This window comes from Babylonia areolata, chromosome 26 (assembly GCF_041734735.1).
Source record: "Babylonia areolata isolate BAREFJ2019XMU chromosome 26, ASM4173473v1, whole genome shotgun sequence".
Taxonomy (NCBI): Eukaryota; Metazoa; Mollusca; class Gastropoda; order Neogastropoda; family Buccinidae; genus Babylonia; species Babylonia areolata.
Window position 1 is genome coordinate 3,437,501 of NC_134901.1, and position 15,867 is coordinate 3,453,367.

Sequence of the window (15,867 nt, forward strand, 5' to 3'; positions counted from 1 at the left end):
TGACAAATTTCCCAAACAGTCCCACAAGTTTGTCTTCCAGTATTAGCTGACTGGGTTTAATAATATTTGGAATGTAATTTTGAATTTTTTGAATGAATTCTATTCTAATTTCTTTGTATAATTCGCAGTCATCTAAGAAATGAAATTCATCCTCTATTGTTTGACATCAGTTGTAAACATAGTCTCCTTTCTTTTGGAATGTTGAAATATCGGCCTTTTTCTATTGCTAAATCATGACAGGATATTCTTAATTTGCACTATGATTGTTTTTGATTATAATTAAGATTTCCTTCAAGCACTTGAAATAAGGCTCGGTTCTGTATTCACGAGTAATTTTATTATAGAACAGTAGTTTAGATTTATTTTCAGATTTGTTTCTCTTCCAAAATAAAACATATCCATATTCTAGTTTATTCATTATAACGTGGCTAAGTCTATGAATATTGAATGTTGACTGATTATTCCAAACATGTCCTAAATCAAGATTCTGTAATAGAATTTCAACGAAATTAATCCATGTTCGCTGTTTTGTTTCCTCTGTAAGCATGTCATCATACACAATTTTGATATACGAATTTTCTCGTGCCTGTGTTATGTGAAACCAAAATTTCATTATTTGACAAATCACTTTTAAACTTAAGGGGTATTTACCTATTTCACCAAGTATTGCTAAATTTGTGGCTTTTTGGTGGGCACCCAGTATTTGTTTTAAAAAGTTTAGATGAACATGCTCATGAGGAAATTTGTTCATGAGACAATGGTTATATAGTTTGTCAAAGGTAAAAGTAGCATATGCTTTTAGTTCACAAGTGGGGAACCATATTTCTGCTCCATACGTTAGTATTGGTGAAACGAGACTATCAAATAATTTTGATATTATATGTATGCTTATGTTTTCATTCTTGAAATATCTTTTAAGAATATGAGAAGCTTTATTACCTTGTTTTGCCAGATGTTCCATAGCCTTTTCAAAATTGCCTGATTTATGGAATATTATTCCCAGGTATTTATATTGTTCTGTTGTTTCTATAATTTCTGTTCCACATTTAAAAAAACATTCGAGCTCGTGGTTTTGATCTCGAAAATTGACAACTTTTCTTTTGCCTCTATTGATTTCAGTACCCCATTGTTTACAGTATAAATGTAACTGGTTTAGTTTCAGCTGTAGGCCATGTTTAGATTTTAAAAGTAATACTAAGTCATCAGCATATAAAAGACAAGAGATACTTTTGTTTTGAGAATGACTAACTGTTGGCGAATCGGTATCTGGGAGCCAATGAACAATATCATTTATAAATATATTGAATAACGTGGGGCTCAGTGTATTTCCCTGTAGTATTCCTCTTCGAACATAGATTGAAGGGGAGAATCCATTTTCATTACGGGTGCAGATTTTTGTGTCTGAAAACAAACTTTTTGTTAAATTGAAGCACCTGCCTCGTATACCGATTTTTAAATTTTTTTTCTATTTTTTATTTTTTTTATAAAGTTTTGTGAACATACCTGCATGTCGAAATGCGTGTGTGTGTGTGTGTGTGTGTGTGTGTGTGTGTGTGTGTGTGTGTGTGTGTGTGTGTGTGTGAGTATTGGGGGTGTGGTATGTGCGTATGTCTGTATTTTGGGTATTGTGATAGCTCACGGCTCGGAAGTCTATATAGGAATGTGCGTCCCAGCGTCAGTGTGCCGTGATATGACGGCCAGTGTGTGTATGTCCGTCGTCAGTGTCAGGTGTGTCCCGGGTCAGTGTGTGTGTGTGTGTGTGTGTGTGTGTGTGTTGTATGGGAATACATACTTGTGCAATTGTGAAACTCAACGCACACCCCCATTGCATGCATACACATCACGGTGTTCTTCCCAGTCGACTTGTCTTGCATTGGCACAAAGTTGGGCTATAAATAGCCACACTGCAAACAAAACCAGCGTGCCGTGGAGGGATTTCTTTCCACCACCACCCCCACCCAACCCCCATCTCCCTCTGTGTCTCCCCTGTGTGTGTGTGTGTGTGTGTGTGTGTGTGCGCACGTGCTTAAATTGACACATATGCTGCTTGCATAGGAAGCGAATGCAAACATTCCACCAACCGGAAATACGACGAAAGAGTCATTTTCCAACATGAGTGTGTTTGGGCCAGAACAAGGCTGAAAAGAAATTATTGTTTTGATTTTGCTGCATCAAACTAGATCTGTTAAAATCAGGTAGGTGCGTCTGATGATTACGTTTTGTGCATACGTAAGTTAGAAATATAGTTGTGCTTGGCTGCAACCGTTAAGACCGAATGTCACGAAGAGGCCTGGCACTGGATGTCGACTTTAAAAGACGGGGTGTCCGGTTTTTCGACTCAGCGTACTGTTTCAGTATTTGGATCAGTACTAAGGAATCTAGAGGAAAATATCTCGACGATTTTATATTATGTGCTGGTGGTGCTGAATAACATCTGCTACTATTATATTATTACCAGTCCTGCAGAAACTTGATTATAAACTTGTACAACTGGCAGATTTCAGCACCGTGGAAGATTGTCAAGAACAACACAACTGACGATACAGAAAAAAATGACATATTTCTTTTGTAAAAAAAATCGTTAATTTTTACACAACCTATTAAACATTCCGTCTTCCGACTGGATTGGAGTCTGACCCATCAAACAAAAACATGTGCTTTACTGACAGACTGGAAGTTCTTTAAGCATTAAGTGGATAAGCAAGAAGTATTATATTTGTACAATTTTTATTTGTATTTCTTTTTATCACAGCAGATTTCTCAATGACGGGCGCAATAGCCGAGTGGTTAAAGCGTTGGACTTTCAATCTGAGGGTCCCGGGTTCGAATCTCGGTAACAGCGCCTGGTGGGTAAAGGGTGGAGATTTTTCCGATCTCCCAGGTCAACATATGTGCAGACCTGCTAGTGCCTGAACCCCCTTCGTGTGTATATGCACGCAGAAAATCAAATACGCACGTTAAAGATCCTGTAATGCATGTCAGTGTTCGGTGGGTTATGGAAACACGAAAATACCCAGCATGCATGAACCACGACAGAGTCATCGGCAAGTCGATGTTGGTCGTGTAACGGGAAGAAGAATGTGAAATTCGGGCTGCTGTCCCCAGGGAGAGCGCCTTGCTACACTACAGTGCCACCCATTTATGATCCTTGCACAATATTTATGATCCTTCCACCACCTCTTCCTTGTTTACTATGGCTAACTACGATAAACTCGAGGGCACAACTTCAAAATAAACAAAACTAATTTCGTAACTAACCAGTTCCGCAAGTTCTTTACTAACCGTATCATGAATCTGTGGAATAACCTTTCCTATGACACCATCAATGCACCATCGGTAAACGCCTTCAAAAATCACATTGACAAAAAGTTTAAGAACCATGTATTTTCCACAGAGTTAAATCTTTATTGAGCTGTAGATAAATATAGTATACACTATGCCAGATTTAAACAAGGGTCTGTTCACAACAAGTGATTCAAAAGCACATAAATGGACACTGATTATGAGGGCAAAAGGCTTTTAGCCTATACTATAGCCAAACATTTCTGTGATTCTGTGATTTTTTTGGGTATTTTTTCCTGCGTGCAGTTTTATTTGTTTTTCCTGTTGAAATTCAAACTGGATTTTCTACAGAATTTTGCCAGGAACAACCCATTTCTTGCCACAGGTTCTTTTACATGCGCTGAGTGCATGCTGCACACGGGACCTCGGTTTATTGTCTCATCCGAATGACTAGCGTCGAGACCACCACTCAAGGTCTAGTGGAGGGGGAGAAAATATCGGTGGCTGAGCTGTGATTCGAACCAGTGCATTCAGATTGTCTCACTTCCTAGGCGGACGCGTTACCTCTATGCCATCACTCCACAATATGATCAATCATTATCCACATAACTTGAAAAACGATTGTTTATAATGTCCATTGATTCCATACAATATGAATATCAGTTTCTTAAAGTTGTATGATTATTCACAGTGATTGTGTTGGTATACAATGTGTTATTCAGGTTATTGTGAGACATAGCTTTGACCGACTTGACTAGAGACAGAGGTGGTATGGGATGAAAGAGAGAGAGAGACAGAGAGAGAGAGTGATTGAAAGAAGTGAGGCATATTGTTTATTTTGATTGATATTGATAAGCATATTTAAAAGAAACAGACACGGATTGGCAAGAACAATTTATTACTTGTTACTACGGTCTCTGGTCTGGTCGCTTCACCCCATTGTCAGTTAACCCCCAGCCAGTTCGCCTCATTGCCAGTATGCCCTTGTCAGTTTGTTCCCTTTGCCATCTTTTTGCCCTTAGCTGCCTGGCTTATTTCAGTGAGTGTTATGGTGCTCTGTTCCTCCAATAACAAAAACAGAATGTACTTTTTATGTTTTTATTTACATACATACATACACACAGGGTTAGGGGTTCTTTTTTTTTTCTTTTATAATACTTTTTACAAAACTGTGGATACAACATTTCCAAAACTCTTCCAGCCCTTCCATTTTGATCAATCCTTACCGCTATGATCATATATCTTCTTTTGCGACTTCTCAAATAATTACTTTACAGTTTACTATCAGTGTCTAGTCTTGTTGATCATTTGATCCATGCCTCTTGTCTCTTTAACTTCAGAATTATGTTGGATTGTATGAATCTTGGCCAGCAATATTTGTATAATTTGTACTTCGCGCCTGTTTCTGTTTTCTGTGTTCTTAGCATTGCTCATGTGTGTGGAGCAATAACTACACTGAAGCAACTGAATTTGCACCAACCGATTCTGCAGTCTTAAGTTCAATGCTATATTTCATTAGGCTGTAGGCTATGTAGGCCTATTTGCTTTAGCAGGCTTGTCTCTCCTTAGTTTAACTTAAGGGATAAACTTAGCAGATGGTGTGGCTTACATGTGATTATACTGAACCAGTTCAGTTTTCGAGCCACTCCCTGATTTGGCCATAATTATTATTAGCACTAGCCTTCCATGAATTCAAAGAAAAGAATACACAGTCAAACATTTTATTTTATGAACTGGTTGGGGCGAAATGACTGCGAATGGGGTGAAATGACCTTTGGGGTGAACTGACCAGCTCGTGGGCGAACTGGTTGGGGGCGAACTGACATGGGGGCGAAATGACCGTAAGCCATTTCTGCTTGTGTGTGCATCCACTTCTGACTTACATCATGAAAGGAAATGTGTTTGAAATGAAAAAGCAGCACACTTGACCCCTGGAAGTTGGTGTTGACAGAAATTTAGACTGATGGGTCAACTGACAGGTGTGTGCTGCTTTTGCTCTGACAGGATGAACACTTTATTTAAAAACTTGCTTTTACATAGAATGCTAATGAGTACTAATGCACAACAAATCATTAGTTTTCTAGAGCTCCTCTCCACTTTGTGATCATGCAGAATATAGTTGTGGGGGTGGGGGGTTTGGATCTTAAATGTAAACATAGTTCTTCAACTACTTGTGTATTGACTGATTCAGTGATTGAGCATTGTTCCCCAAATTTTTTGGAGAATTAGATATGTAATTGTGTTAAAAAAAAAAAAAGAAAAGAAAAGAAATGGCCAGTTCTTGCTTTGGTTGCAGTCAAATACTTTATGTTTAATTTTAAGCCCCTCTTTGTCAGTTTGTCTTTTACTTTCCCTGCCCCTAGCACCATTCATGGCCTGTCTCCGCCTTCCCCTACTTGCTTGCATTATATGCGCACGCGCACACACACACACACACACACACACACACATAAAACTTTTGTACTTGAATCAAGAACCAGACAACAAAACTTTATTAATATGATTCACTTCCTACATTCTTGTAGAATGGTAGATAGATTCATGTGTACTGAAAAAGCAGGGTTTTTTTTATCATTCTCGGTAAACACAGTATATTACCAATAGTATTATATCATATGTTATGATTATGAATATGATGTCTGTGAAAATAGTAATAATTTGCTTCTTTATAAAGTAACAAGTGTTTTCTTTGGTACAGGTTGACACCAAGCCAAGTCAACTTTGTTGTAGATCTGTAGATCTCCAAAGAGAAAATCACATGTGGTCATGTTGCTTTTGCTTACAATACAAACATGAAATATATAATTAAGAAACATGTACATCCTGTGAACAGGCCCCAATGAAGCCAACAACGTGTTTCCACCCTTACCATGGGCAAAACATCCGCCTGTCCAATGACAACATGGTGGCATACAGAGAGACCAGCTTCGCCCACGCGCTGGTCTTTAGCGAGAAGCCGCTGATGCCTGGGGAGATCTTCCTCCTGGAAATCGAGAAGACGGAGCGTGGGTGGAGCGGCCACCTGCGGGTGGGGCTGACCCAGCTGTGCCCTGAGGAACACTTTGAACTGCCCCAGTACGCGCTGCCGGACTTGGCCAACATGGGCCGGTCGTGGATTGCAGCCGTCACCAAGACTCACAACCGCCGATACACCAGCACGGGCAACGGGGGGGAGGAGAGTTCGTCCTTCGTGTCGGCGCTGGGTTCCTCGGATGTGATACTGACCCCTCGTGGCAAGGTGCACCGCAGTGTGTTGCAGCCGGTGTGCCAGACTGGGTTGAGGGAGCGGGTTCTGGACAGGCTGGGGCCCCGCGAAGGTCCCGGGATAGAGTTGGTGCAGGACAGCATACTGCCGACGGATGTGGGTAGCCGAATCGGGATCATGTTCAAAGTGACGAACGATGTGGCTCGTATGCATTTCATCTTCAATGGGGAGGACCAGGGTCCATCAGAAGAGGCGATTCCATACCGCAACGGGCCTCTGTTTGCTGTGGTGGATGTGTACGGTACGACCAAGCAGGTTCGCATTGTGCAACTGTACGGAGGTGAGTTTTTGTGTGGGTTGGTGGGCAGACGTTTTGGGTCTTTTTTTTCTTTTCTTTGTAAGGTTTTTTTAAGGTTTTTGTATACAGTTTCATGAGAGCTTCATAATTTACAGAGAATGCATGGTTTTGACGTGTTCAGTTACTTTTGATGATGATGATGATAATTATGGATACTTATATATACTGTCCTCGGTCGGAGACCACACTCTAAGTCTTTAGTGCTCTACAGACTCAGGGGTCATTTGCACAACAGGCTGTCTGCCTGGGCAGAGCGACTGACAGCTGCCATTGGGTGCTCATCATTTGTTTCCTGCGTCAGTCGATTAGATTTCAGGCATGCACACATGATACACACTCAGACATGTAACATTTTACATGTATGAGTACTGTGACCGTTTTGTTTACTTACCCTGCCATGTAGCCATCCATACTCTGTTTTCAGGGGTGTGCATGCTGGGTATGATTTTGTTTTCATAACCCGCCAAACGCTGACATGGATTACAGGGTCTTTAATGTGCGTATTTGATCTGCTGTGTGCGTATTCACATGAAGGGGGTTCAGGCATGAGCAGGTCTGCACATATGTTTACCTGGGAGATCAGAAAAATCTCCACCCTTTACCCACCAGGGCTGTTATGGAGATTCGAACCAGGGAACCTCAGAAGAGTCAGACTGAAAGTCCAATGCTTTAACCACTTAGCTATTGTACCCTATTATTTGCTTCTAAAGATTGTTTTCCTTACGGTGGATGCGGTTGGCTATATCCACATTTGTTCATCTTCACTTCTCTTTGTGACTGGCAGAGTAAATGTTTTTTCCTTGCTGTGAACGCTACTCATTCCAAGAGGAAAGATGTGGATCTTGTCATGTAATTGATTTGATTACCATTACAATTAATAGTTTAGAAATTAGAGGTGTATCTGTTTAATGAATTATGATGATTGATGAAAAAGAGTGCGTTCCACACACCTGTGGAAAAAATAACTTTGAAAGTCTGCTTGTTTCATAATTTACAAATTAATACAGTGCTCTCTCTCAGAATACCTTGTGATCCATTTTCATGAATACTTTTCTCTCATCTGTTTGCAGTGACCACGCTTCAGAATGCTTGCCGGGATCGCATACTTCAGCTGATTGACAAGAGTGATATTAACAAGCTGCCATTGCCCAAAAAAGTCCTTCAATTTCTAAGTTACGACATGGAAACATAGTCTTGTTTGTTTGTTTGTGCTTAGATAGACTGGAGATCTTGTTGATTTTAATGATATATATTTTGTTCTGTTCCATCGAGCTTGAGGTCCACTTGTTATCTTGAAATAATCCGTTTAATCATAATACTTTCTGTTGTTGAAATAGACCAGAAAATGTCGCATGAACTTCTTCCCCCCTCCTTCCTGTTGCTCTTACCTGTTCAGGTACATGACAGATCTTTAGATGTGAAAGAAAGAAAAAGAAGAAAGTGCTGGTGCCAGTAATAAGCAGTCATGTTAAAACTAAGTAGTTAAGGCCTGTAGATTGATTTCAGCTGATAAATTGTGTCATAAATTAAGTCATAAGAAAATGTTGTTTGGCTTGATTAGTTGACAGCATTATTGTAGATTCTGCACAGGCTTTGTTGAGATGGCTGGAGATGGTGGAAGAAATATTAAATCCCATGTTCACTGGATAATAAATAACAAATGTGTGCTCAGCATTTCCATTGTTATTAAATGAATGGCATCTTGCTGCTAAGTTTTGGTGGTTGAAGTAGTTCAAGTGTGTAATTTTGCAGCACTGGTTTTTTGTTTTTTTTGTATTAAGCTTACTTAGATCTGTCTTGCCAAAATTTGTTCAATCATGGTGTCCAGTTATTACAATGCACTGGAAACTTAAACTTGAGGTCATTTCGCTGTGCGTGAATTTTTTTAATGTTTTCCAGTACACACTGACTGACTGAGTCTGGTATGCTGACATCAGAGGTTGCCCCAAATACTCACAGCGCCATCAATCAAGACTGGAAAAGTCGCTCATAATTCCAGAAATTTCTAAGACGTTTGTCATTTTGTTGCCCTGCAGTCATTCTGCTGTTTAGATTCCGGATCAAATGTAATGGAAGGATTTTTTTTTCATTTATAAATGTTTACAAAAATGTTTTCTACGATCTTTATAAATCAAACAGTGTAAGTTGCAGAAAAAGAAAATAAAGCCTTTTGACTTTTGCAGTCCTTTCTTGATATTCAAGTGATAGGTACTGTAAACTTGAGTTTAAAAAACAAACCAACAAAAAACCCCAAAAAACCAACCAACTAACCAAACAAAAAACAACCACCAAACGGAAAAAAACAAAAACAAAAAACAAACAAAAAAACAAAACAAAAAAAACACCCAAACCACCTCCACTCCTTTAAACTTTGATTTTTGCGATGTGTTACTGCAAGTAGAAAATTTATTTGTAAAACATTGTATGGCAAATTTACAAGAGTGCAAAATGCATTCTCAGAACAGCAGATGATGAAAAGTTAAAGAGAGGGGCCTGGCAAAAGTAACTTTTTGAAAATATTGGATAAATTCAGATTCAAACACTCGACTGTTGGCTGCCGTTCTTCCTCTCTCTCTGGACCTTGCGATTGGAATGAACTTCCTCTTTCGCTTCGTCAAGTCTCCACTCTCAGCTCTTTCAAGTCTGGCCTTAAAACCCACCTCTTCCCAGAATAGCCTCCCTTGCCTGCCCTTCCTTGTGTTTAGTTTCTACAGTTTTAGAGTTATGCATGCGTGTGAATGACTGGTGCGAAAGCACTTTGATTTGTCTCTGCACAAGATTCAGCGCTATATAAATACCATTATTATTATTATTATTCTTATTATTAGCTCTTTACATGTCTTTATCTTTTATTCACCTTTGGTTCTTATTCTTTACATCTGTCGATCTTTCAGCCAGGAGTGGGTAGTTGCTGCACACTGACACTGTGATGTAGAGCTTTGTGAGTCAAAGGAAAGTTGGATAAATGTACTCCTTTTGTATGGTTGGAAATGAGTTTGTTTCATGGTTTTGTGTATGTAAGGTTTGTGAACATAAAAAAGGGTTGGTTGTGGTAAATGAGAGATGCCATAGGATTATGAAAAGGTGTCTTTGAAAAAAAGTCATTCTGGGTACTGAAAGTTGTATGCATTAAAAGAAAATCTTACCCCCCTCCCCCACTTCCTTCATTGTGTGTGTGATTTTTTTGGTTTTGTTTGTTTTGTTTGTTTGTTTGTTTTTTGCTTTAAAGTTAAACTGGGCTTTCTTTCCCCAAGTATAATGCTTTGTACTCGTATGTAAAACAGTAATGAAAACCTAATTTTCTTTGTCACTTTAACTTTTCATTTTTTCCATTTCTCTTTCTTTCTGAAAAAAAACCCCAAACCAAACCAAAACAAAAACTTTTGATAAGTATGTACTCTTACAGTAACTTGTCAATGATTAATGATTTGTTAGTTGTGATAAAATCAGTTCAGCATCTTTCTCGTGCAATAATGATTATAATGATAGAGGATGCTTCATGTTGTTCTTCACCCTCATGTTGGTTTGTCATGCATGCATCACCCCTCATCCCCATTTGATATGAGAAAAAAAAATGTATACTGGCAGTGGTAGTCCTTGGATGAATGATAGTGGGGAAGGAAAAAGATGTTTGGTTTATGATAAAGTAGTTCAAGTACATGAATGCTGCATATCGTTCAATGGGGAACAGACGTGAGCATTGTGTGGTACAGGAAGACTGTAACCCAGGCAACCATACTTGCAGCTGGTTAAGTAGAGAAACCGAGTCATGAGTCTGCCACAACCAGAATGAGCTGAAAAGAAATTTATAAGCATCAAAACTGTATCACTATTAAATTTTCAATTTTCGATGGCAGACAGATGTGACAGAGGGTTGAAGAGAGAGAGAGAGAGCTCAGACTTTGCTTACAGTTTCAGGAGACTGGGATCTGTATCATATGGCATGGTTGAAAAAGAGCACTGAAATAGTGAAAATCTGGAAATCAGGGCTTCAGTTTGATCAGTTTAAAGCAGGTTTTAAATGCAGTGTTCTCACTGAATCAGTGAATGAAAAAAAAGAAGTTTTTTAATGGTACTGAAAAAAAAAGTTAGTTTGATTGTTAGAGTGTTATATGTGCAGTCTTCCAGGAGCATTTCCAAGCCAGGCATTACCAAAATAGGAATCAATTAATTCCTAGAGTTAAATGGTTAACATTTGAGACTGTTAATGGTGTTAGAAAACACAATTTACCTTAATTATAGTCTGGAGAGCAGGATGCTATGAGAAAATGAAATTGGCTAGATATTGTTAACTGAGAATTTGTCATGTAAACATGTTTCATCAGTTCATGCTTGGCTTCCCAGTCATAATGCAGATTGTGGAACTGCTTTATAATTACATGCACATGATTAGATCTTAGTCATTATGGTTATTATAATTTCATTGTTCATAGAGAGGTGGTGTAATCCTATGGATACATTTGATGAATCAGAACAGTCACTGAGTCACTTAAGCAATGTGTTTTTTCCTTTCCTTTGTTCAAATTGTTGTGATGGTGATGTTTGGTTTGCAGGTTTTTTGATTCACTGCTTTTTGACTGGCTACTTAAACTGAAGTGTGGCACTATATATTCATGTGACAGTTGGTGGCACATGATGCATAATTTGTGCAGTCTTTCAAATTCAAAAGTATAAACATGTATTATTATACATACATATATGTCCGTTTTTTGTGCATATTATTATTAATGTACGTCTAGCTTTAGTGTGTATGCATGCCAATCGGTGCATGCTTGTTTGTATATGTGTGCGCATGCCTCTGTATGTGTGTGTGTGTGTGTGTGTGTGTGTGTGTGTGTGTGTGCTGGATGTGTATACATGTTCAAAACTCAAAAGAGAAAAGGAGGATGAGATTGACTGACATGAAGTGGAAGCAGCTGAAGTCATCCCAGCTGTTTGTCCTTTAAATGGTTTGATCATAGACTGCATACTTATTTAAACGAAGTAAACTGTTCAAAGAAAAAAAAAAGAAAAGCATTTTCAACTGAAGATTCAGATTAAAAGCGTGGAGCGATGGCATTTCAGTTACGGGTGTTACTGTTGTGAGTTACACAGATTATACAGATCTGTCTTTACCAGTAAAGTCTGCACACTTTGTTTGATTCCTTCTTGAAACTAAAGGTGGAAGCTGCAGGTTGTTGCCCCTGGGCTTGAGTGAGGAAGTAAAAGATGTGTTGGCAAAGTGCTTGTTCTTGTACTGATCCAGTGGTTTGGTTTCACTTGTCATTATGAAAACAGTAGGCTGAACAACACTTTCTGTGAAGGGAAATGACTCTTTGTATTTCGTTCAATGTTTGATAGATCTGCTGTTTATTCTAAGCATGTTATTGGAATGTTTCTGCCACAACTGTGGTGACTGACCAGCACTTTGTGGTCTTGGTTAACTTGGGCAAGGGGGAGTTTTAGTGGAGTGGTGGCCTAGTGGTTACGCATCCGCCTTGGAAGCAAGAGAATCTGAGTGCACGGGATTGAATCCCACATTTGCCAGAATTTTCTTCCCCTCCACCAGACCTTGAGTGGTGGTCTGGATGCTTGTCATTCAGATGAGACGATAAAACTGCGGTCTTTGAGTAGCATGCTCTTAGTGCATGTAACAACGCATGGCAACAAAATTGTCGTACCTGGCAAAATTCTGGTGGAAAAATCCATTTTGATAGTAAAACAAATACACTTGCAGACAGGAAAAAAAGAAGAAGAAAGGTGGAAACATGCTCTGCCTGGGGAGAGCAACATGAAGTTCACACAGAAAAATCTGTTTTGACGTTAAAGTAATGGAATACAATAATTCAAATAAGTAGATTTTTAGAAAGAATTAGTGTTAATTATATATATATATGTGTGTGTGTGTGTGTGTTTTATTGACAGAGAGAGAGAGGGAGAGACAGAGAGAAAGCTGCACTTTTGATTATAATGTTTTATAGGAAGGTAGATAATACTATAGGTGTATCATGGATAGTTGTGCATACAGTGATTGCCCATTTCATGTAAATGATCTCAACCTTTTCACCAGGTCACAAGGGTGTTTGTTCTGGCTGCAGATGACAGTGGTATGTCGCTGTCAATGGTCCCGAAATGGCCGTGGGGGCACTGCACTGCTGAACGCATCACTAACATCCTCCGTTTCTGGCAGTCGTGGGATAGGGTCTGAGTTTCGGCAAAGCAGCTCATTGATTTCCGCCCACTTCTTTTGCTGTCTGCCTCGTTTCGTTTTTCCCCCAGCGCTGTTCCCTGAAGGATTGTTTTGGAGAGCCTGTCAGATTTTGTCCTGTGGCCATACCATCTCATTTCCTTTTTTTCACTGTGGTCAGTAGGTCCTCATACTGACCAGTTTGCTAATGGTTTTCCTTCATTTGTTATGTGGTCACCTGGTAGGAGGTGCCAAGGTGTACAGAACACCGAAACCCGAAGTGCAGTTCATGTATGGGTGTAGCTGACCTCGGGAGAGAATGGGAAGTGAGGGGGAGGAGGGGTGGGATAGGGAGGCTACAGAGTAGAAGACAGTAAGATAATAATTCTGTTAACTGTTCAAGGAAAAGCTATTTGATTAAGGACACTTTTTGCAAAACTCTTACTCCACCTCACATAAAACGAAAAGAAAAAAAAAGTCAGTCTTCCATCTCTTGTCATTCATCTTTAGCTGTTCCTCCTGTTAGGGGGTCCTTAAACTAAGTGATAAACATCACACACACACACACACACACACACACAAATACATATATATATATATAATTTTCATTCCAGGGAGCATTGATTTTTTGTTGTTGTCTTTTTCTGGACTTGATAATTAGGGGGTCTTACTGTGTTGTATTTAAAAAAAAAAATGATACAATTTTTTGTTGTATTGAGGTTGTGTGAAGTCTTGTTGGCAAATTTTGGGTTTTATATGCCTGCTATTATGTTTTATTTTGTGTTTCAACTTTCATGTTTAATTAACTGTATGTGCAGGTTATTTTTATTTTAATCCTCGGGTGAAAAATTGAAAGACTGGTCAGTTCTGGATGGCATGTCCTAGCATGAGCCTGAGCATAGGCATATATATATATATATATATATATAATTATTATTATTTTTTTTTTTGTGTGGTGTGCTTGTAATATTTTATGCACCTTTGTGTATGAATGCAGGTGTGTGTAACTGCTAAGGGAGTGAATGTATCATTGCCATGTGAAGATCAGTGCATGTTCAGTCTTCACTTTAAACCATGTATGTGTATTCAAGTGATTCATGTTCTGCAGATCCAGATGCTCAACAACATCAGCCTTCATTCACCTCTTCCCACGGCTGTCCCCATCCCACCACTCCCTCAAGTTTTTTTTAACTGGGTGTTGTTACAATCAGAAGATACGAGTTTTGGCACTTCAAACGAAAATGTCAGAAGGGCTGATTTGAAATGTAAAAATGAAACATGACATTTTTCCTTGGCCTGTTTGTCTGATCAGGTTTCTGACAGACAGAACAGCCTGGAGGATTGTTTTGAAATTGAACAGTTTTGCCAAATGTACGATAGTTTGTCTGATGCTTTTTGCATAAGATTTTGAAGTTGACCAGATTCTTTTCATGATCTTTTGAAGGGAACTTGTGTGGCTGTTATACGTTAGATTTCATTACTTAGTTTATGTTTAGAAAACCACAGTTTTATCATTGATATCAAAACCACAGCCAGCAACAATACTACTACAGCAAAACCCTGAAAATTACCTGAAAGAGCTATTTTTGAATGATAACTACTTTTCCTTTTCGGTGAAGATGACTCATTTTTTCTTTCCTTTTCTGATAGTTTATTTTTCCCCCATGTCTTGAAAAATGATTGGAATTTTTCCCCCATGTCTTGAAAAATGATTGGAAGAGTAATTGGGATTTGTTGACAAAGCTCCAAACGACACAGTGGAATGATTATATTCTGCCCTGGGCGTGTGTATTCATGATTGCTTTTTTAGTGTGTGTTGCTCTGTGTGTGCGTGTGTATGTGTGCATTACTGTGTTTCGCTTTGTGTGTGTGTGAATGTTTATGTGTGTGTGTGCATTGCTGTGTGTTGCTCTGTGTGTGTGTGTGTGTGTATGTGTGTGCTGAAAGTTATACCAACCTGAGTGCTGAGAAAAGATGAAGAGTGAATTTTTTTTTGTTTTTTGAAATGAAAATGTATCTGGGTTGTGGTTGCTGTTTACATTGATCAGTATGTTTTGATTTTGTAGGGTTTTTTAAAATTTGGGGATAAAAAATGATACATCTGTGTGCAAGGATGATGCCAGAAAGCCTTAGGAAAGGACTGAGAATTCATGGGCTTACTGTGACACACACACACACACACACACAACAACCACCCCCAAAAAGCATTGCATGTGCATTTCTGTGTATGTGTGTGTGTGTGTGTGTAAAAAATCTTCTGGTGCATGTATATACATATATCTGAGTGTGTTTGCCTATTTGAATTTTCAATGCATAGTTCTACATTAACCAGTGTTCATTTGCAATTTCCTTGCTTTAGTTTGCCCTTGCCCCCTCCTCCCACTCCTCCCCCCACAACACAGAGAGAGAGAGAGAGGGATGCAAAACGAACATTTAAAATTGTCCCCCAGAAGTGCCATTTAGTATTTGTATTTTGTTTTTATGTTTATTTATTCATTTAAATTTTACAATACCACACATGGCAATGGTAGAGAGAGAATGTGGAGTATGGGGGAAGGAGAGACGGACAATTGTTGAGCAAGAGTTAACTGACTGATATGAATCTGGGCAGACAGTAGGTGATGAGAAGAAGCATGTTCTGGTTCTGTTGGTGTTTGTAACTTCTGACATCTGCCAGCAGTTAACTATCAAATAAAGCAAGCGTGCGGAACCCCAAAAAGTAAAAATAAAAGACGAAAAAGACACAGACGCATACAGAAACACACCCTCACACATGCACGTGTGCGTGCACACTCTCACACACACAGCCACTCTCACACGCATGTCATACTCACGTCCCTTCCTTAAATGAAAAAA

General features: G+C 39.0%; 1 protein-coding gene across 1 annotated transcript; it reads left to right on the forward strand.

Annotated features, from left to right (window-relative positions):
- Positions 1–2,102: 2,102 nt before the first annotated feature.
- On the forward strand, positions 2,103–15,252 carry LOC143300756 (neuralized-like protein 2). Its single transcript, XM_076614668.1, has 3 exons — positions 2,103–2,195; positions 6,116–6,827; positions 7,916–15,252. Exons 2-3 carry the CDS (start codon positions 6,122–6,124, stop codon positions 8,035–8,037), a joined length of 828 nt encoding a protein of 275 aa, XP_076470783.1. The 5' UTR covers positions 2,103–2,195; positions 6,116–6,121; the 3' UTR covers positions 8,038–15,252.
- The last annotated feature ends 615 nt before the right edge of the window (positions 15,253–15,867 follow it).